At 54.4% G+C, this 21670-nt stretch overlaps 1 protein-coding gene and 1 long non-coding RNA gene across 2 annotated transcripts; one reads left to right on the top strand and one right to left on the bottom strand.

Annotated features, from left to right (window-relative positions):
* Positions 1-7940: 7940 nt before the first annotated feature.
* On the bottom strand, positions 7941-18327 carry SELPLG (selectin P ligand). Its single transcript, XM_032310134.1, has 3 exons — positions 18195-18327; positions 16950-17096; positions 7941-9861 (listed from the first exon to the last, which is right to left on the bottom strand). Exon 3 carries the CDS (start codon positions 9854-9856, stop codon positions 8648-8650), a length of 1209 nt encoding a protein of 402 aa, XP_032166025.1. The 5' UTR covers positions 9857-9861; positions 16950-17096; positions 18195-18327; the 3' UTR covers positions 7941-8647.
* On the top strand, positions 17199-20468 carry LOC116571790. Its single transcript, XR_004277993.1, has 3 exons — positions 17199-17724; positions 18774-19008; positions 19642-20468. It is a non-coding gene; the product is annotated as an uncharacterized LOC116571790 (long non-coding RNA).
* The last annotated feature ends 1202 nt before the right edge of the window (positions 20469-21670 follow it).

Raw genomic sequence — 21670 nt, 5'->3', positions numbered from 1 at the left:
CAGGGCGGGGGTTTGCTCCCCAGACCACAGGGGCGGGGCTTCGAGGTTTAGGGGGGACAGGGAGGCCTCCATGGTGTGGCTCAGGTGGTCCAGGCCTGCCCCAAAGCCAGGGACCATCTCTCCCCAGATGGGCCACAATTAGGCACTGACAATGTGTCAGCTACATATGTAGTTACCTCCTTGGCCTTAGGGTTAGCAAGGATTCATCTCCCCATTTCACAGGTGTGGAAGCTGAGGCCCCCAGGGGTTAGAGAATTGCCTACCATCCTGCAAACAGTAAGCAGTGGAACCAGGATTTGAACTAGGACTGCCAGACTCCAAGCCCTACACCGAAGGGTCCCTTGGTCTCTGCCCACAGTGCTTACATTTTTGTCAGTCCCATTGATTTGCCTCCCTCCCCACGCCTTCGCAAATCCTCCCTTGCTTGTGTGTTCATTCAGTAAATGTCCCCTGAACCTCTACTGTGTTCCAGGCACTGGGCAGTGACGAGGGGAGAGTGAATGCGAGTGATAGGCGCTGCTGCTCTTGCACGGCAAAAATTGGTATCTCAACTTTCCTGCAGACCGTCATCAGTGCCTTGAAGGGAAAAAGGGGGTTGTTGGAATGAAAACCTATGGACAGGGCTGCAGAGAAGTCCTCTCTGAAAAGGTGACATCCAGCTGAGACCAGAAGGATAATACAGTGCCAGCTATGCAGACATCTGGAAAGAGAACGTCAGGTAGAGGAAACAGCAAGTGCAAAGGTCCTGAGGCAGGAGCATGTGAAGAAGAAAGAGCAAGTGAGCACAGTGAGAGGGAGAATATTGCCCTACACTTCCTAAACTCTGCAGGAAATCATACGAAGCCTCTCCCTTCTGGGGGACCCAGTGGTTGGACAACGGGGTCCCAAGAAAGAATCACCCCCAGAGAGCAGGAGGGCAGCCCAGAATCAGCGCTGGAGGGGAGGGTGGTTCACGTGCACATGGCTTCCCTGGCAGGGTTGATGTGCCTTGGAAAGGGCTCTGTGTCTGTGACACTTTGGCACCCTGGTCTGTCCAGAGGCCTTTTTCTTCCTCCTTTCCTGGGGAAGTCAGCCCTGGGCCTGTCCCACCGCAAGGCCCAGGGACGGCGTTCTCACTCCCCCAAACTCAGATGTGGGCAGCATCTCTGCAGGCTCCTGGGCACAAAGAGTGGGGGCAGCTATAGCTCCAGCCTTCCAGCTCCCAGGAGGCTACTCAAGGTTGCTGGCACACAGAAGCCCCTCTGGGTTTCCAGAAAGCTCTGGGAAGGGGCCCTCTGTGGGGACAGCAGGGTGTGTCCATCTCAGCACTACTGGCCTTTTGGACCAGACACTTCTTTGCTGTGGGGTGGGGGGGCTGTCCTGGGCACTGGGGGAGGGCAGTAGCAGCAGCCTCAGCCATGTGCTCGATGCCAGTGCCAGGAGCATGACCCATGTATCTACAGACATGGCCAATGTCCCCGGGGAGGGCAAAGTCGCCCCCAGGTGAGGACCGCGGGCTCAGAGTCTTCCCATGTGGGCAGCAATAAGTCAAGGATGGTTTCCCCCTTCCAGCGGGGAAAGCTGGGACCCCCAAGTTCCCAGCACTTATGGATTTGTTCCATTCGTTGAACAATACAAAGGAAACACAGAAAAATCTGAAAGGAACAAAGAAAATTCACCTCTCATCACACAGCGGGTGGCTCGCCTCTCAAAGATTTGGTGCACCTCCTTCTAGTCTTCCTTCCACTCTCGGTAATCCTGCTGGCTGTGATTTATGGAGCACTTCCTCGCCTCCAGCCCCGTCTCATTCAGCCTCCGGACACCCCCCCACCCCCGTGGGATGATACTGTTATTATCCCATGTCCCAGAAAAGAAGACCGAGGCTCGGAGTCCACGTGATATTACGTCACAGGCATTTTCCCCTGCTGTCCTTCGAAAACACTTTCATGCCTATCCCGGCTGCTGGAATATTCCACAAACGCTGCCCCTCACCTGCTTTGTGCCAGGGTCATGCTGGAGGCTAAGTCCTGATCCCTGCCCACAAGCATGTAGCATCCCGGGCCAGGGAGGGGGCTGTGTGCAGAGTCAGTGCAGGAGCCAGAGGCCAAGGCTGACAGCCAGGTGGCGGGGGCAGAGCCACCTGAGGAGCCCGCCTGACCTCATGGCCAACCGTGTTTGGACCCTGAATCCGCACACCACCTTATACACAGTGGTTTCAACTTTTGTGAGCTGCCTCAGGGTGCAGCTGAGCTACCCACAGGGAAATGCATTGGGAAGTATTGTTTCACAGGAGCTGTGTGTCATTCTGTGCTCAATCCCCTGCCACCCGTGGGGATTGAGAGCATCCTGGCCATTACTAACCAGTGCCATGTTGGAAAAGAACCACACTCTCTTCAGGGCAATCCCATTCCTGCCCCTGGCTTCAGGTCCCACCACCCCTTTGCAGTCCCTGGCACAGCAGGACACCAAGGATGGGCACCCAGTGGCTGCTTCCCAGCACCTCCCGTCCTCCACTGTGGGTTCACCTCCAGGGTGGACTCCGCTCTGTGGCGGAGGGAAGGTCAGGTCAAGGGTATGGCTTTGAGCTCTGGAGATTTGGGGGGATTTTCCCAGCCCTTCCTCAAGGAGCCAGCTTCTTGCCCTTCCAAGCAAGTCTAAGAGTTTAATCCCAGATCTGTGATTTTTTCAAGCTGTGTGTCCTCAGGCAAGTCATGGAACCTCTCTGAACCTCAGTTTGTTCATCTGTAAAACGGGGTTAAAGGTAGGACCTACCTCACAGGCTGAGAATGAAATGAGGAAACACAGACAACAAATCCAGCACAGAATAAGCTCACGGTTGGCATCTGGGAGTGAGCGCTGACATTACTTCTCCTGCCTCTGTAAGGTTAATGGCACCCTTACCATTCACTGTGCCCGGGGCACTTGACTGTGCATAAGTTAGACTGGGAGGTTCCGAGAGGCTACGTGGCAAAGATGATACGTGGCATCATCTTGACTTCTGTCTCCTTCCTGAGCCTTCTAGGGCATGAAAGACCCACAGGACCTGGCCTCGTGAGACTCCCACCTGAGCGGGAGGAACAGGCAAGGGAACAGTGGCCACTCAGTGGTATGAGCAGACACTCAGACACCCATTTTACAGATGGAGAGATGGAGGCCCAGAAGAAAGGAGAACAAACTAGAGTTACCTTTTGGCCAGGCAATCTAGTCTCTGTCCCGGGGCTCAGGGCAAAGAACCAGGAAGAGGAGGGACAAACAAACAGGGAGCCCAGAGGCGAGGCTAGATCAACCGTGAGCTCAGAAAATGCCTGGGGGGGCCTGGGGAGCTGAGCCCCAGAGAGAGGTAGTAAGGAGGTGATGGATCAGAAGCAGGAAGCATGTGTGAGGAGGAATGAGAAGTGACGAGGTCAGTCTGTCCAGATCATGAAACATTTAGGCCAGCAAATGACAAGACTGGAAACATCTGTCGTCGGGCACCAGGGAGTCAGGGACCGGTGTCTGCGCACAGGAGAAGCCACTGAAGGGAAGGAGGGTTGCATCTAGGCAGGACACCAGTGGGGTGACCCCAGAAACCGTGGTATCTTCCAGCCTCCCTGGGGCAGATGTCCAAGCCCTCCCCCAACACGTGTGCTCCTTCATCCGAGCTGACCCGCAGGCATGCCCAGGCTCAGGAACCCGCTGCCTGCCTGCTTGTTCGTTTGCTTGCACAGGAGTGAGCTTCCCACACAGTGAAACCCATCAGTCAGACGAGAAGAGTTGAGGAGGATCCCGTGTGACCAGCACCCAGACCAAGATCAAGCATGTCCCCATCACCTCACAAGCCTCCTTCCAGGCCTCCTAGATCATCACCCAAACGGGTGACCACTGAGCTGATTTCTACCACTCCAGATCGGCTTTGCTTGGACTTTTTATCATGGAAGCCACATAACATTCAAATAGCTCTTTGTGTCCAGCCTCTTTAACTCACCGTGTGTTTGAGATTTGTCCCCATTGGCTCATGGATCAACCGCTCGCCCCTTTGTATCCCGAGTAGCGTCCCACTGTTCACGCATCCATTCACCAGATGAGGGATCTTTGGATTGTTTCCTGCTTTTTGGCTACTATGAATAAAGCTGCCATACCCATTGCATGCAGGTCCCTGTAGGGACACACGTCTTCATTCTTTTGCAGAAATGCCTAGGAAAAGGATTTCGAAGTCTCCCGGATATGCACCTTGGGGCCGATACACAACATGGGGAATGCACATCTAACTTAAAAGGAACCCGCCACACTGGTTCTGGCGTGGCTGTGCCCTGCTGCACTCCCGCCAGCCACGTGGGGAGTGTTCTGGTTTCTCCCCGGCCTTGTCAGCACATGGTACCTTGGGCCTTAAATGGTAGTCCCTTCCGGAGCCACGGGGTGACATCTCACCCCGTGAGGCTGTCATGGGCTAATCATGTCGAGCACCTTTTCCACCAGCCTTCTTGACCCTTCCGCCTGGAGATGGACCAGACCGGAGCCTGGAGACTCTTCAGGGCCGAAGCCCATCCCACCAGCCAACCTGCTCCTTCCACTGATGATGCTCACGTAGGACACTCGAGATTTCCATTCTCTTCCCTCCTCCTCACCTGCCGGTGCATCACCAACTCCTACCCTTCCTGCTTCACAGTTATCTCTCGATCCCCCACCTCTTGTGCCCCCCACGCTGACTCAGGCCCTCTTATCCTCACGCAGCCTTGACTACCCGCCCCCTCCCCTGCAGCCACTCTGGCTCCTTCCTGCCGCCCGAGGCTCGACCATTCTCCCAAAGGCCCCACCCTGCTCTCTACACTGTCCTCAGTCCCTGGGACATTCTCCTCTCTACAACCACCCTCAACAATTTTGCACCTGTCCAGCCTCGAACATTGTCCTGACCCCTCCCCAGCCCACACCCAAGGTCTGGCCACATTGCACATGCTCACAGCTCCCAGTACCCCTCCTTTCGGGCTCTGGGCCCCACCACGATCTTCTATTTCTCTAGGTGATCTTTGATGATCTCTAGTTCTCCCTCCAGGCCAGGAGCCCACATGGCATCCCCGGGAGCTAGCATGGTGCCCGGCACAGGAGGGACACAACATGATAGCTGAGTTATGTGGCCTGGCTGCGTGGCAGATGGGGCAGGAAATAGAGGGCAAGTCTGAGGCAACTCTGCCCAGATCAGCTGCCGGATAAACCACCGCAGGGCTGGCAACCCAGCCCGGGAGACCCAAGAGACCTACAGTAAACTTAGTATGCATCCCCCTCTCCCGCCCCCGTCTCCTGATTTCCTGTCTACCCTCCTTCCTTCCTTGCCGCCAGAGCTGAAGTCAGCAGAGTCTGCTTTCTTAGCAATGCAACCTGCTGGTGCAAGTGATCCAGCCTCCTGAACCTCAGTTTCCCCAGCAGAAAAATGGGATAATAATTACAGCCACGTCCCGGGAGGCCTGAGTAGATCATGCAGCTGAAGTGTTCAGCGTGGGCCTGGACATGCACTAAATGCCCAGGACATGCCGCCTCCACTCCGCAGCCCTCTCCCACTGCCATGTCTCTTTGTCCTGGACTCCCAGCATTACTGCAACCTGCTCTCATCCCTGTCACCTTCGCAAGTACCAGTGCCTTCCCTCAGCCACCAGGAGATGCAAGGGTGATTAATGGGGACTTCCAGAAGTCAGGACAGGTCAGCAGTGGGGAGACTTTCGGGCACGGCATTCCCCCAGAACCCAGCTGTGACCTTCAGGACAGCATGACATTGTGGTAGGAACAGGGTTTTCTGATTCAGGTCTGGGTTCCAGTCCCAGATCCCGTGTGTGACCTGAGATAGGTGACTGCCTCAGTTTCTTCTTCTGTAAAATAAGAAGAATACAAGTCCTCCTTCCCAAGCTGTCTGAGGGAACTCGTGGGCATGTTGTTGATGTTCATGCTCAGAATATATGTGCCGAATGGAAGAACAGGGGACTCAGGCAGTGAAGTCCAAGGTCAAGGGGAGGTCGGGCAGGAGGAGGGCACAGTGGTACGAGGGAGACAGCCTATAGCCATCTCCAAGGGCCAACTGTTGGATTTTTCAGAATTTTGTGAGCCAGTTGTTTCATAAGTTAAATTATAAAAAAAAAAAAAACCCTCCAATACTCAACACTCATCACTTCCTAATTATTTTACTACATTCTGCTTTTATCTATGTTCTTGAGAGGATTTACCTTTGTTGTATCATTTATTTTATGCATAGTTGATGTCTCAAAATCAGCCACGGGAGTATTTCCACCAACGATGTTGGTGTGCACCACAGATCACCACTTGGGTACAAATCCACCCCAGGAGCCCTCGTTCTGGGTCTGCAGCCCGTCCCTATTTCTGCAACCCCTGCTACTCCCAAACCGGGAAGCTCTGGGCAATCAACAGCTCCAAAAGCTGGTGGCGGGCGCCTCCTGGTGGCTTCTTCGAGCACCTGTCATTCCCCAACCCCCACTTCAGTTCGAGTGCCTTAGGGAAAGCCGCCAAGGGGCTCTGGGGCAGCAATGTCCTCCAGTGGAGCGGGAAACGTGGGGACCTGCTCCCTGCCCAGAAGTACGGGGTGACACTGCTCAGATGTCCCCCTAGTCCTTCGGCCTTGGTCCCCCGCTCCATGATGTCGAGTCCCCCATCACTTTCTCATCACTTCCAAAGGGCAAGTAAACCCATGTTTCTTCTGATGCATAATCCCGCCTTTTCCAGGGTCAGCTGCCCAGGCCCAGGGTAGACACCCCTCTCCCACCAAAGTGCCCTGAACGCCTTCCTTGCGTGTCACACTGGAGAGTTGGGGGCAGGAGCCGACATCCCTCCACTTCTGACTCGGCCCCCAGAGCCTGCCACGTTCCCTCCTGCCGGGCCAGTCTCCCACCCCATCTCCAGCTGCAGCCGATACCTACCGGGACTCAAGTCTGTCTTTGAACTTTCTCTGTAGGCCACACCCTGAAGCGAAGGGATCCGTGGCTCCCAAGGAGGCTGCTGGAGGTATTTTTCTAGAAGAGAAACAGTCCACCAAGATGAGCTGTATTCCCCTCCCAGAAGGCAGAACAGAGTGCTTGTCACAGCAGCTCCTTTTCTTGATCCCAGAGTGATGGAAAAGCATCAGGAGGCGGAAGATCCCAGGTCTGAATCTGGGCTCCCGCCACTCTGGAAGCTTTGGCGCACTGATCCGACCCTCGGGGTCAGCGTGGATCCAAAGGCGGTGGCGCAGGCACACGGCGAGCCTAGCTTGAGTAGGGCAGCCAGTGGTCCTACTGATTTGCTGGGGCTGCAGAGTTTCCCCAATATGGGGCTCCTAGGGCTAAAATCACAACGTCGCACACTACCGGGGTGCTCCCCCAATGCTTAAATTGGGGGTCAGCAAACAAAGAGCCTGCCGCCTGCTTGTAAATAGAGTTTGATTTAGAACCCAGCCCACCCCATTCATTGGTGACACGCCGTCCAGCACCGCATTCGATCTACGAGGACGGAGGATGGGGTTGAGAAGTTGCAGCTGAGACCACGTGGTCTCCAAAACGTAAAATTTTTTTGGTCTGGCCGTTTAAGGTTTGCTGGCCCCAGACTTTGTACAGAAACCTTATAGGCTGCAGCTGTGCTCAGCCCTGTGAGGGGTGAGTGTTAAATGGGAGACAGGCCCCCTATAGAAGCCAGAGGTCATGGTGGGTTTCCAGGGAGGATGGCCTTGACGTTTGTCTGAGATTTGAGGGGGTGGGGGACAAATTCTGTAGGCCAGAACTAGGTCACGGGGTGAGTTGAATAAAATAGATTCAGGGAACAGCCTCCGTGTCCCCATGACAGCCTAAAACCTTCCCCAGCTGCCCTAGGATGTGCCAGTATGTCCCAGTGTCTAAGAGACAATGCTGAAGTCAACTTTAGGCCCGGACAGGGGGCTTCCTGGAGGGGGCTGGGTTGAACAGCAAAGGACCAATCCCCACCAGAAGGAGGCACCCTGATACCCTGAGACATTCAGGCATCATTTGTTCATCAAATATTTATTAAAGGCCTACGCTGTACCAGGCTCTGGGCTGGGGAGTAGGCCACGTCAGTGAATAAGACAGAGCCCTCCCTAAAACGTGGGCACAGGGGCAGACGAGAGAGGGCAGGAAAGGGGTATTCTGTCCCCAGAAGGAAGCTCGTTGGTCCACACAGCCTCAAAGAAGCCTCTCCAAGTACACCCCAGACCTCGGGCCAGGATCTCACCCTGGGCTCCCTGGGGAGACGCCCAAGAAAAGCCAAGCTGCCCTCAAGTGCAGGGGTGATTGTGAAAGGCCTGCGGAACCTGGCACCCCTCTCCCAAATGCCCATTCCCGTACAGTGACCGGCGCAGCCAGAAGACTCTGGGTCTTCCCTGGGTGCTAGGGAAGGAGACCTCAGTGGCTAGAGGCATTAGAGGGAGCCCAGACAGGTGGGAGGTAGGGAGGTGGGGGGACCTCCCCAGCCTCCACTGGAAGCAGGAGGGAGACCAAGGCAGCTCGCTCACCAGTCCTGCTTTGGCTACAGGAGTTCAGCCCCTTTGGGGCCTGTGGGGCAACCCTGTCCTAAAGATCCCCATCCCTGGGGGCCCCAAGGAAACCAAGACCATGGAACAGAGCCTGGGTGATCGGTGGTGGCCCGGTGAGCCCTGGAGGCAGTGATGAGGCCAGGGTCCTGCTCAGGTGGACGAGCGGAGGAGTTAAGGGAGGAAGCTCTGCAAGGTGAGGTCGTCCCCATCTCGGCCCTCCCCAGGCTCCGCCTTTAGGCCCTGGCTCTTGGCATTGAGCAGGCCCCCATTGGCAGTGGCAGGGGGCAGCTCGCCCCCCTCAGGCAGCAGGGATGAAATGCAGACCATCTCGGTGGGGGAATAATTGCGCACGGGGTACATGTGATTCTTGCGGGAGAGGCGGACGGCCAGCACTACGGTGCACACGAGAAAGGTTGTGGCTACCAGGGCCAAGATGAGGATGGCCAGTAGGCACTGCTTCACAGGGATGCGGTCTGGGGCCCCCATGGGGATGGGGGCCACGGAGCTCTGTGGGGAGAGACGCTGCCTGTTTTTCCATTGTTCAGTGAGGACAGCGGACAAATTGCCCGCTGCCACAGTGGTGCTGTTTTGAGGATCAGAGGTCACAAGAGGGACGGTGGTTAGGTGCCCTATGGTGGTGGCTGGATCTGTGGACAGGGGCTCTGTGGCATTTGGCTCCGTGGACAGGGCGTTTGTGGCTTCTGGCCCTGTGGACAGCATCTCCATGACAGTAGACTTCATGGACGGGGCTTCTGTGGCAGTAGGCTCCGTGGACAGGGCATCTGTGGCTTCTGGCACTGTGGACAGCATCTCCATGACAGTAGACTTCATGGACGGGGCCTCTGTGTCCGCAGGTTGCGTGGTCAGTGCCTCTGTGGCTGCTGGCTCTGTGGACAGAGCCTCAGTAGTGGCCCGCTCTGTAGACAGAGCCCCCTCTGTGGATGGAGCCTCTGTGATGAGAGGTAATGTAGTGGCCGGTTCTTTGGTCAGTGGGTTCAGTGTGACAGGAATGCCTTGTGTGGTCACTTCCATGCTCATATTCCCCAAGGTCACCCCTCCTGCATCCAGGCTAGCCGACTTCCCTGTGGCCACCTCCAGAGTGTCTGGCTCAGGATTTCCATGCCCCAATGTTGCCAACTCCGCCAGAAGTTTTGGGGTCAGGGCCAAAGACCCAGGGTTATCTGTAAGCATTTCTGGAGGGCCTGTGCCTTCTGTAACATAGTCATACGAGTCCTCTTCCTGGTCCTCATCCACCTGTCTCCGGCCCCGGGCGAGCAGGGCGTCTGGGGCCTCCTGAGTTCCATTCTTCCCTATCCCCCACAGCTGGAGGCTGCTGTCAGGGCCCAGCAAAATCAGAAGAAGGAGGACTTGCAGAGACATGGCACCTGGGGGGAGACATAGACAGAGGGACATCAGGACAGCCTCACCCTTGGGCTTGCCAAGCCCCCTCTACTGCATTGGTGGACAGCCAGAGCCAGGAGTACGTCTGATGGGGCAGGCACCTAGCGTCAAGCATCTACAGGACCCAGCGCATGCCTGGTACACAGGGCCTCCCCCGCAAAGAGCAACTATCATTGTTTAGCGACATCCATAGTTCCTCCGGAGGGCCCCGCCACTCTCCTCTATGGTGCCTAGAAATTTTACCTCCCTACCCTTGGTGATTCAAACTGCAAAACTGTAGGCAAGACAGTCCACTGAGCTATAGAAAAAAACTCACAGAGTTTCTCATTAAACAGTTATGTCACCCCTTGTGATTTCTAGTCTTGCACACATTCATCATCTATCACGAGCCCAGTAGTGCCTGCTTACAATTCATGGATAGAGCCATGTACATATATTGTCCACGGATGGGGTCCACAAGCCAGCGAGTCTGGAGACCATGAGTCAACAGGATCAAGCTGCTTGTTTGGGCCTTTGGGGCCTTTTGGAGTCTGCTCCTGACCCATGTCTCCACATCCCTCTCTCCTACTTTCCTTCGAATTGGCTCCTGCCCTAAACAGGGCTGGCCTGTCCCTCAGATTCTCGGTTTTTCCCATCCTCTCTCAGTGTCTCTGCTTGGTTTTGTCCCCATTTCCACAACTGGGATGACGGTACCTACCTCATAGTTTATTGTGAGGTCAAAACAGGCAGTGCCTACGAACGAAGCCCTTAGTCCTTCGTTCCCATTGCAAGCTCCAGCAAAGGGCAGCTACTTGGGCTCCATCAGTAAGCCTCTCCTGTAAGTCTGTAAGGGCCCAGAGCCTTCAACTGAACCATTTGGGGCCAGGAGAAAACTCCCATCTCTTCAGAACAGTCCTGCCCTCCAGGAGCTGACAGTCCCCTCATTTGCCTGGGGGCCCATTCTCCTAGAAGGCTTCTGCCCCCTGACCAGCCCAGAAAGAAGAGTGCCTCTCCTTTCAACCCTCTCCTTGGTCTTTCTTCCTGGCATTGTGAACACCCGTGCTCTCCTCATGGTCCCCCTGCACTAGTGGGTTATTTGCGGGATTCAGAATCATGCACTTGAAGAACCTGTGGGGAGTGACAGCTGTGTTCTGGGCCAGGATTGAGGTATTCCTGGTTTTCTTGGACCTTATACCCTCAGCAGGGCACAATCCCAAGCACTGTGTCTGGAGCAGAGCCTGGGTCATTTCCAATATTTCCCTTGTACCTCACATAATTTAGAGCAAACCAGTTCTTCCTCCTTTGAGTGACTGTAGCTTACTCATAGGTTCCATAGCTTCCAGGCTCAACTTGATCTCCTTCACCTGTTAGTTGATGTTAGTTTCTAAAATGTCACCCTGGGGTGTCTGGGAGGTTCAGTGGGTTAAAGCCTCTGCCTTCAGCTTGGGTCATGATCTCAGGGTCCTGGGATCAAGCCCCATATTGGGCTCTCTGTTCGGCGGGGAGCCTGCTCCCCCACTCCCGCCTGCCTCTCTGCCTACTTGTGATCTCTATCTGTAAATAAATAAATAAAATCTTTAAAAATAAATAAATAAAATGTCACTCTGATCATGTCTTAAAATAATTCCTTAAACCAAACTTTAGGATACCGGCACCAGACACATCAGGCCTTCACAACTGTTTTCATTTTATTGAGGAGGGATAAGGCTCAGACAGGTAAAGCAGTTTGCCCAAAGGCACACAGCTGGCAAGTGGCAGAGATCAGACTGGAGCCCAGGGAAGGGCAGGAAGCTCTGTGGAGAAACCTGACCTAGCTGAATGGCTTGGAAGAAACCTTAGCTGGCTGGTTTTGGTTTCTGTGGCTGGGATTGGGGATCTTAGCTGGCTGGTTTTGGTTTCTGTGGCTGGGATTGGGGATCTTAGCTGGCTGGTTTTGGTTTCTGTGGCTGGGATTGGGGACCCAGTTGAGAGAAGGAAGGCAGGGTAAGAATAAGAAGGACCTTGGGGAAGCTGGGTGGTTCGGTCGGTTAGGCATCTGACTCTTGATTTTGGCTCAGGTCATGATCTCAGGGTCGTGGGATCAAGCTCCCGGTCAACTTAGCGCTCCACACGGAGTCTCCTTGAGATTCTCTCTCCCCTTCTCCCCCTGCCCCTCCCACCTCAATAAATAAATAAATCTTGAAGAAGAAGGAGAAGAGGAAGAAGAAGGACCTTGAGGGCCATCTCATCCAGAAAGTTCTGTCCCATATGAACTAGGTGCTATGCCGGGCACAGAACTGAGACACAGACCATGTGGTCAGACAAAAACATGTTCAGATCCCAGCGCTGTTCCTTCTAAGCTGTATGATCTTGAATTTCTGAGCCTCGGTTTTCTCATCTGTAAAATGGGGATACCAATCTGCATCTATCTCATTGAGCTATTAAAGGAATGATGGACTCAGATGATGGACTCCAAAGCTCCAGGCTTGCAGTAGGGGCTTAATAAATGTATCCCTCCCCCCACACACATGCGCATGTGCATTTTTTTGCCTCCCAACCCGCCTTTAGGAGGCAGAGTGTCTTTGCGCAGGGGTGGAGTTCCTGCTTGGGGGTAATCTCTGCCTTACGTTGCTTGTGGGGGAGGCAGGGTGAACTTTAGGATCTGTATTTCAAAATTACCAAGACTTGTACCCACCACCCCCACTTGGCAGTTCTTGGTTCCTGGAAGGCAGAGCCCTCAGCCACTTCCTGGAAGCAGAGAGGGTGGGGACAAAAACAAAAGGCCCCACCCCCGGTTCCTGGGTGGAGGATGCACCTTGATGAGTCAGGACCCAACTTTCTGTAGTCTAGAGGCGGGGAGGAAGGCGTGGAAGGGGCAGCTGCCCTCTCCCTGTGCCCATCCCCACCGTGCCCAGCATGCACAGGCAGCTTGGAGGGGAGACCACTCAGCAGCAGTGTAACCCTAGCAGGTTGCCTAAGTTTCCCTAACTGTAAAATAGGCAATCTGGCTTGAAAGAATACGTCTGGATGGCTCAGTGGGTTAAGCCTCTGCCTTTGGCTCAGGTCATGATCCCAGGGTCCTGGGATCCAGTCCTGCATCGGGCTACTTGCTCGGCAGGGAGCCTGCTTCTCTCTCTGCCTCTGCCTGCCACTCTGCCTGCTTGTGAGCACACTCATTTCTCTCTCTCTCTCTCTCTCTCTCTCTCTCTCTCTCTCTGACAAAGAAAGAAAGAAAGGATCTGAGAATCAGATAGCATGCTGCAGGGAAGGTCTCTGATATCTGGCATCCAGTAGGGGTGTTTTACCGGGGGACCCTCTTCGGGGCTGCGGACAGAGATGCAGAGGAAAGAGAAAGCTCAGGGTCAGGGAAGGTGTGGCCGCGGTGGCCTCTCTACCTCCCCCAGGGGCAGTGAGAGATGCCATGGGGTCCTGCAGGAGAGCAGAGAGCGCCGTGTGTGTGGAGATAAGACAGGGCACACCAGGAAAGCCCCATCTCCCAGCCCAGGTCTATTTGGGGGCGACAACCTCGTCCAGGGTGTTCCCACTGTTAGCGCTCAAAACCTCTCATCCCCTTATCCCTGGCCTCAGTCCCTCAGCCTCAGGCTGGTCACCTCAGCCTGGTGCCTGCCACTCCACAGGCTTCAAGGGAGAGGGATGACAGGGACCATGAACACCACAGCCATGAGCCAGGCTGCAGCTGGGCAGGCATCCGCTCATTCTACAGGAAGAAAATCCAGCTCCCGGGGTTTCTGGGGCTCTGAGGGGGCTGTGCAGGTGGCAAGGAGAGGGGCGGAGTGTGAGCACTGTGTCTGGCAAGTAAGATCCTGACTTTAATATTTGCTAAGATCAATGTATAGTTATACAATGAGAACGGCGTATCAGAAGGCTGGACCATTCCACACCAGCACTGGGTGCTACGATTCCCATTACACAGATGAGGACAGCAAGGCTCAAAAGACTGAAGGCAATTCCTCAGAGTGGTGAAGCCCTCCCCTTACACCTTTCTCTTCCCAGAGGCAGGAAGGCGGTCACTCACCACAGGAGAGGGGCTCTGAGAGAGGGGCAAAGAGCTGCTACGTCCTGTCTTCCTGCTTGTCTAGCGGAGTAGGTCAGATATGGCCCATTTCCTGTCTTTTACCCTAAAACCAGGTTGCTTTGCTGGGGCCCCACCCAGGCTGTGGAGGGGCAGGCTGCCGGCAGGGGCAGCGGAGGGGGCGGGCGGCCGTGCCCTGCTCCAGACACAGCTGCAGGCGGCAACCCCAGCGCTGCTCAGGAAGGACACCATGGCAGTTCCAAGAAGCTTGGGACTTCAGAGTCAGAATCTTGGATCCCGGGAATCCCTGCACTCAAGAGTTTGGAAGCTTGGGACTGGAAGCTTGGGACTGGAAAGACAAAGCATCTCAGGGTGTGGATTGAAGAGCAAGCCGAGAGAAGGGGAGGCTCCAGATCAGCAATTAGGTCAAACCGAGCCCCAGGTGTACCCCACTCCTTCCACCCCCTGCTGACACCAGGGCAGTTCTCAGTCCTGGCAGCCAGGACAGGCCCTGGCCCAACTCGGCATCAGGTCCAGCGTCAAACCCGATCAAGGCTCAGCTCTGGCATGCACAAGCTGTGTGACCTTGAGCAACTGAACTCACCTCTCTGAGCCCCAGGGCCCACATCTGGAACACAAGGACAATGATAGCACATACACTTTGTGGGGTGGCTGCGGGTTGAAGTGAGCTGGTTCAGGTTGAGTGTTTAGCACACAGGAAGTGCTCCATAATGGCAAGCTGTTGTCTCTGTCATTCTGCATTTGGGCCGTAGCCTGGAAAAAACCCCACCCTGGAATAGCTTTGACGTACCTCTGATCTTGTCTGACAGCGAGGGCGGGGATAGGGAGTCCTAGAAAACTGTCTCTACACCAAACCCCGGGCCAACCCCAGCTTGCAAATCACAGGAATCAAGTGTAAACCATGCTCCAGGGACTGATCTAAGAGCTATGCATGAATCACTGGCTCACCCAGGCCCTAGCACCTCCTCTACTAACTGCACGTGAAAGATGCGAGAGAGAAACCGAGACCCACTTGGCACCTAGTAGGAGAGGGCTCAGCAACTTGCCCCTGGCTGTTTTCATTCCAGATCCAACTCACAGTCACAGCCTCCTATCATCTGTTCTCCAGAGCTGAGCAAATGATGCCTCCTCCAAGAAGCCAACCTGGATTGCCTCAGGCACAATTAACCGGTCCCATTGTTTAAATCGTTAAAATGTTGTTTACTATCTAACACTCCATTCCCATTGACCCATAAACTTCAAGAGAATGGGAACCACAGATGTCCTGCTGCTCACGCCCCATGCTCAGGGCTTAGCAGACAGGCAGGTACTTAGCCGGTATTGTGACATTTGCCCAGTGGGGCACAGGCACAGTGCTGCCCCACCCCCACCCCCACCAGACTGTAAGCTTTCGGAGGACAGGGTCTCCACCAGGTCCCCAGCACTGGCAGGCCTGGCCTCCTGGGGGCTCACCAAAGGCCCATTGCAGGAGGGGACTCAGGAATGGGATAGAGGCAACCGACATGTGTGTTCTTGCACTGGGCTTGCTGTCCTGCCCTTCCTGACTTTTCTCATCATCGCCACTGACCCCATCAAGGAGCCCTTTCTGGCTGCTTTTTTACCTAATGACCACCCATCCCCCTAAACTGATACCGCAGATACGCCTGTTTACGGTTCCGTAGCCCTGTGCAGGAACACGGGGCACAGTGATGGCTAAGATTTGTTCTCCTGCACCCACCAAAGCAAAACAAAACAAAACAAAACCAACTTTTACCATCCGGACCCTGAATTCGGCAGCCTAGCATAGAGGAGGCAAGGTATTTTGCACAAATGAATTCAAAGAGACCCACACTTGGTTTTAGTTTACCAACTGAGGATTGTCTGGAGAACTGTGTATGGACAGGCAGATGGACCAGCACACAGACGCACCGACACACTCCAGCCATCCTGTCTCCTTCTAGCCTGAGCCCCAGGTCCCACTGCCGTCCTTTTGTTCAAGCTCAGCAAAGGAGACCAAGAGACCACGGCTGGGGTCACCCTGGGCTCCACGAGGGTTCTGCGGCTAGATGGGGGCGGGCAGTGAGTCCAAGGCCAGCCACCTCCCATCCAGGCCACGATGGGGCTGCTTCTCCCCTTTGAGCCTCAATTTTCTCATTGACAAAAGGGAGGCACAGCATTCCTGGATGACTGCCCGGCCCCTCAGAAGACCCTGCTCCTGCCTGGCCGAGCTTCCCGGGAGGCGCTCAGCCTGGCAGCCCAGTCCCTTCCGCCATCCGGGCTTCAATCTCCGCTGGCCGCTGGCCAAGCCTGGTGAGGGAAGCATCTACCATTTCGGGTGTGGCCCGGCAAGCCCCAGAGGAAGCGGCTGAGGGGCCTGGGGCCAGGAGGGTCACCTCTTGAGCTCCCTGCCCACCCAGAGACCAGGTCTCAGGGGGCTGGAAGTCCGAGATGGGAAAAGAAGAAAACAAGAGGGTCAAGAAGGAGGAAGAGAATTACAGGCGACCGGAGCCCTGATCATTGTTTATGTATTCTAATTATGATTATTTTCTCTTTCGCTAGCAGTATTAGTTAGTATCCTAATTCTAGTATTCATGATTTGCTACAGACCAGTGTCATCTTCTCAACTTTATAAAAAACATGAAAAACATGACTTTGGAGATAATATTGTTATGGACCCATAGCCTAAGAGGCCTCAGGATACAGCCTGCACCTGCCCTCTCCCTTTCTGGAATCACCCAGATCTACACCTACCTCTGCTCTGAGCCAATCCCCTCACCTCCCTGTGCCTCGCATGAAAGCAGGGCTCGTATGATTTTTAGGGACATGTTCCTGATTTCTGTGATTTTTTTCAAATTTAGAACCCCTCCCCCTCCCTCAAGCCAGCTGGTGCTGGCAAGTCTGCTGGGAGGCTAGGACGGAAGTGGAGGGAGGGAGCGGGATCCAGAAGACACAGTGAAATAAGGCCATGACCTTGATCCTGAGCCCCTGGGCTCTGGTTCAGAGCTCAGGCCCTGCCCCAGGCTGGTCCCGGGCCACCGCCCTCCCCAACTGCTCCCCGTGGGTGGGCGAGCAGGCACTTACCTTGCTTAGCAGAGCATGGGACGGCTGCCTCGAGGGCCCAGGAGAAGCGGCTTCTCTGCCGTAGCAACCCCGGGACGGAGCCCACACAGCCAGAGTACTGCTGTGGCACCCCGGCTGTGGTCCCGGACCCCGCCAACCCTCAACGGTCTGTGTGAAAGAAGGAAGCGAGAATGTGGTTACTCAGACAGGGCCACGTGACGGCCCACACCCCCTTGTTTGTGACAGCTTTGGTGGCGGTATGGATTGAGACCGGGTGGGTAGTAGGAGACCGGGACCTGCAGACCCTCTTGGGTTCCGGTGACCGTGCACATGCTGAAAACCACACGGAAGCTTTCCTGGGGAGGGCTGCTTGAGAGGCACAACCCCACTGTGATGGGAACAGGGGTGAGGAGGGCCCCACCCTGGACAGAAGGGAGTGACCGGATGCAAATAAGGATGGTTCTAGATTCTTGTCCAAGGCGGGAATCCGGGTGGGAGAAGCCATGGGGCACAGACTTTCCCGAGGTTTGCAGATCCAGGTAGCCGTTCTTTCAGGGTCCGCCTCCAGGGGCACAGGTGGTCTTTTTAGCCATAAGCAGTACCTGCTCTGAGGAGCTACATGGCAAATTCCACTGCGGTAAGACCTGCTTATTTTATCTCCCCAGCCTGACTCGTTCATCAGGCTGGGTGCTCTGAGGTCCAGAAGGCAAGCTCTTCCGGGCTCCCGTCCTCGTGGAGCTCTTCCATCTGGTGGGGAAGCCGGCAGGTGAACAAAGGAACAGAGTGTCACCCTGCGGTGAGCTAAGGAGGGGTCCCTACCCTACGCTGGGCGGAGGACGGGGTTGTCAGGAGAATCTTCCAAGAAGTGGCTCATGATCTCAGGGTCTTGGGATCGAGCCCCCCATTGGGCTTCCTCATTGGTAGGGTGTCTGCCTCTCCCACTCCCTCTGCCCCTCCACCCAACTTGGTCTTGCTCTCTCTCTCTCTCTCTCTCTTTCTCTCTCTCACAACTAAATAGATGAATAAAATCCTTAAAAAAAAAAAAAAAAGAATTTCTATTCTGGAAGCTCCCCAAAACTTCCCCAGTCTGTATAGAGAGAAACACTGAGACCCCCAGGTACATCAGAGACGGGACAGTCCCTCTGCTGGGACTGCCTTGGGTCCCCACCCCTCAGCCCTCAACCCAGCTCATCCTGAATCAAATCCACAGTTCTGAAAAAAACGGAGAGGTCCTAAAGATACAGAAGACAAAGGAGGGGGACCTACCTTCCCAGTCTGCCTGCTACTGAAGGACCTCTGGGGATGCAAGGCTTTCAGGCTTAAACCTGGGCAAGTCTCTGGCAAAGCAAAATAAATGACTTGGTCACCTTAGAGTGGGGACCGGCCCCTTCCAGGCCATGGGGCCAGGGGAGCTGGCCATTCGCTAAATTCTGAATGGGGTGGCATCTGAAGCTGTTACCCCACCTGCAGCACTGGGGTGGGAGGACTAGTGTTGGGGGGTTCCGGAACAAGCGGAGGCAGAGTCCCACATCCCCCAGATGCATCCCTTCCTCCCCCTCCCAGAAGCAGCCACAAGCTTCTTCTCCAGAGGGTCGGGTACAACCTGGGGAAAAGGAAACTGTACCACAAACCCGCCCCTGGTCCTTTATGCCATCTGTGAGCTTTGAAAACCATCCCAGAGCAGGACCCTTCGGGGGACAACAATCAAGGCCAGGGGGCTGATAACGGGCCACGTATGAGCTGCATGACCTTGGGCAAGTGTCCTCTCTCAAGCCTCGGCTTCCTCGCCTGCAAAGCCTCGTAATACAAATGCCTAACATTTCCTTGGCCTCTGCCACACTCCAGATACTTCATCATATCAGCTCATAGAACGCAGTCCTTTGGGGAAACTGAGGCTCGAAGTGAGGCTGTGCCCTGCTCAAGGTTATGCAGAGTAGGGGGCAGAGCCGGGTCCAAGCAACAAGAGGAAAAAGCCCAGCCTCTCACCCACGATGGTCCTGGCTGAGTAGCCGCATGCAGCCTCTCTCCTCTGCAGGCCAGCAAGCCCCCAGCAAAAGGAAAGGGGATAACTCAGGGGCAGGTACGTGATTTCAAGGTAAGACCAGAGTGTTATGCCTGTGTTTTCACGCTGGAGAGACCACCAAGGAGCCAAGCACCGATGCAATCACACGAGGGTTTTTTTGACAAGCTTAAGCTTGGGCCCAAGTATACCCGGCACAGCGGAGTAGGGACTTGGACCCCGAATCAAATTTCAGTCCGAGTTTTTAAAGGCAGAGTAGGGATGGACTTGGCGGTAGGTGAGGACAACGGGGATTAGGGATGATGTTAGTCTCTAAGGAATTTTGGAAGCAAGGTCTCCAGGACCTTGAGGGGCTAGCTATTGTTGGGAGAAAGATTTTTTATTCCCAATAATAAAAATCTTCTCATGAGACCGTTTAGATGTGTATCAGTGGGCCATATGCTTGGGAATGATTGTTGACACTATCTTGGAGGTTTAGAGATTAAGTTTCCTAAAGGAATTGTTAAAGTAGACTTACAGGATCCTGGTCGGACCTGTTGCGGTAGGGGGTCGGTCAGGGTAGGATTGTCCTTAACAAAATCTCAAGGTGAGGGCAGTTGAGTCCCCAGGGGAGAGCCACTTGGTCTGTTTCAGGGGCTTGTCAGTAGGTAAGGAATTTTAATGATTTTCTTCTGCCTCTTTTTCCCACATCAGCTAAACTTGAGGTGGGATGGCCTTAATTTTCTCGGCCTCCACACAGAGCAGCTGAATGGGCTTGCCGAGGAGCGACGACCACTACGGCCCATGCCATCCGCGTGAAGACCAGAACAACCACCTCTCGTGAAACCTAAACCCTGTGATATTCAAGCATTCAAAGTGAGCAGGTTTCTGTGTCTGCAGGCGGAGCCCAGGAAAGGGCTCCCCAAATGCCTTCAGAGAGCAAAGCGATGATACTTGACTTGAGAGGAACACTGGAAAAAAGAGACCAGTTCCATCCTGATGGAAACCCGCCCCTGGGAGCACGATCCAGGCGTGAAAGTCGAACGTACGCTGGGTGTGCACAGAGCACTCACGCGCAAAAGTAAAGATGTGTAAACAGGGTACTTTCAGGTGCGGGCGGGTGCTCAGAGGAGGCACCGAAGGAAAGGCTCCCGGCTCTCATCTCTGGGTGGCCCAAGGATGGGCAGCCCCTTCTCTTTCCCCATACGTCTTCCTGCCCCATATTTTTAGATTAAAAAAGTGTCTGTAACGACGTCTATGTCGGCTTTATGACCGGGAAACAGAGATGTTAAGCAGCACGAGGACCTGAGAGATGTCCTAGATTTCAGGGTGACTTGACATTTACCCTCTCTGTCTTTACCCGCCCAGGGGGCTTGGAGGACAGCCCCTCCCACAGCCCAGCCCAGTGTTTCTTGGGGTTTCCCACAGCCCTATGGCCACAGCAATGAGACCAGTCCCATCACTTCCTCTAATGCTCAGCCCGAATCTGGAGGATTCTCTTGGGTCGGGGGGCGGTTAGGAACCTACTCAGATATCATAGAAAGCCCCGGAGGGCAACTCCTTCCCTAGAATAGGATCAAGGAGCTTTTTCTGTAAAGGACCAGAGAGACGGCATCTTTTCAGCGTTGTAGATCTGTCCCAAATATTCAACTCTGGGATGGAAACAGCCATAGTCTATATGTAATAAATGGGTGTGGCTGTGAGCCAAGAATATTTTCTTTAAAAAAGTAGGCGGAGGGCCAGATTTGTCCTACAAGCTGCGGTTTCCTGGCCTCTGACCTAGAAAAATGAGACACTGGCTATGGGGAGAACCATTTGGAATAAGGAATGAATGGGTGCCCACAAATGGGCAGAATGAAACACGAGTCCCCTTAAGACAATGCCATGGGCTTTCTCAGGGTAGGGCACATTTAGTGTGCTCTAAGTGCCAGGCACTGGGATGAGCTGCACACAAGACACATACTGTTCTTGCCCTCTGGCGCCCTACAGATGAGTGTCCAGGTCAAAAGCCATCATCCAGGGCCACCGAATTAGCCAGGTGGAAAAACAGGGGTTGGAGAGTGAGGAGAATTGAACCCTTGCCTCCAGGCTGTTGTGTAGCTTTAGGGAATTCACTTGGCTTCTCTGAGATTGTCTCATCTCATTCCTGCTTAGTGCAAAACAGCACAAGGAATAATCAGAGTCTAAGAGGAGACTGGGTTGCAGATGTAGGCAGAGCCCAATCGCTTTACCTCTGACTCCCTGAGTCCATCTATCCTAAAACTTAAGAGCAAATCCCACTATGGGTCTCAGGCCCCTTAGCCCTCAATGAATAATCCTTGCTTCAAGTGTAGGAGCTCTCTCCCTATGCAGGATTCAATGACTACCCATTGTTTTTATTTTATTTTTCAAAGATTTTATTTATTTATTTGAGAGAGAGAGAATGAGCAGCGGGGAAGAGCAAAGAGGAGGAGAGAGAGGGGGAGAGAGAAAGAGAGAGAAGCAGACTCCCTGTTGAGTAAGAAACCTAACTCGGGGCCTCATCCCAGGATGTAGAGATCACGGCCCTGAACTGAAGGCAGACGCTCAAAGGACTGAGCCACCCAGGCACTCCTCCCCATGGCTTTTTTTTTTTTTTAATTTAAGATTTTATTTATTTATTTATTTGATAGAGATCACAAGTAGGCAGAGAGGCAGGCAGGGCGGTGGGGGGTGGGAAGCAGGCTCCCTGCTGAGCAGAGAGCCTGATGTGGGGCTTGATCCC

Source organism: Mustela erminea, chromosome 13 (genome assembly GCF_009829155.1).
Source record: "Mustela erminea isolate mMusErm1 chromosome 13, mMusErm1.Pri, whole genome shotgun sequence".
Lineage (NCBI taxonomy): Eukaryota > Metazoa > Chordata > Mammalia > Carnivora > Mustelidae > Mustela > Mustela erminea.
Note: the sequence above shows the minus strand (reverse complement) of the source record. Positions and strands in the feature narration are given on the sequence as shown.

Bases quoted from the DNA above. Each gene is read 5' to 3' on its own strand.
- SELPLG (XM_032310134.1), bottom strand. From the start codon at position 9,856: ATGTCTCTGCAAGTCCTCCTTCTTCTGATTTTGCTGGGCCCTGACAGC.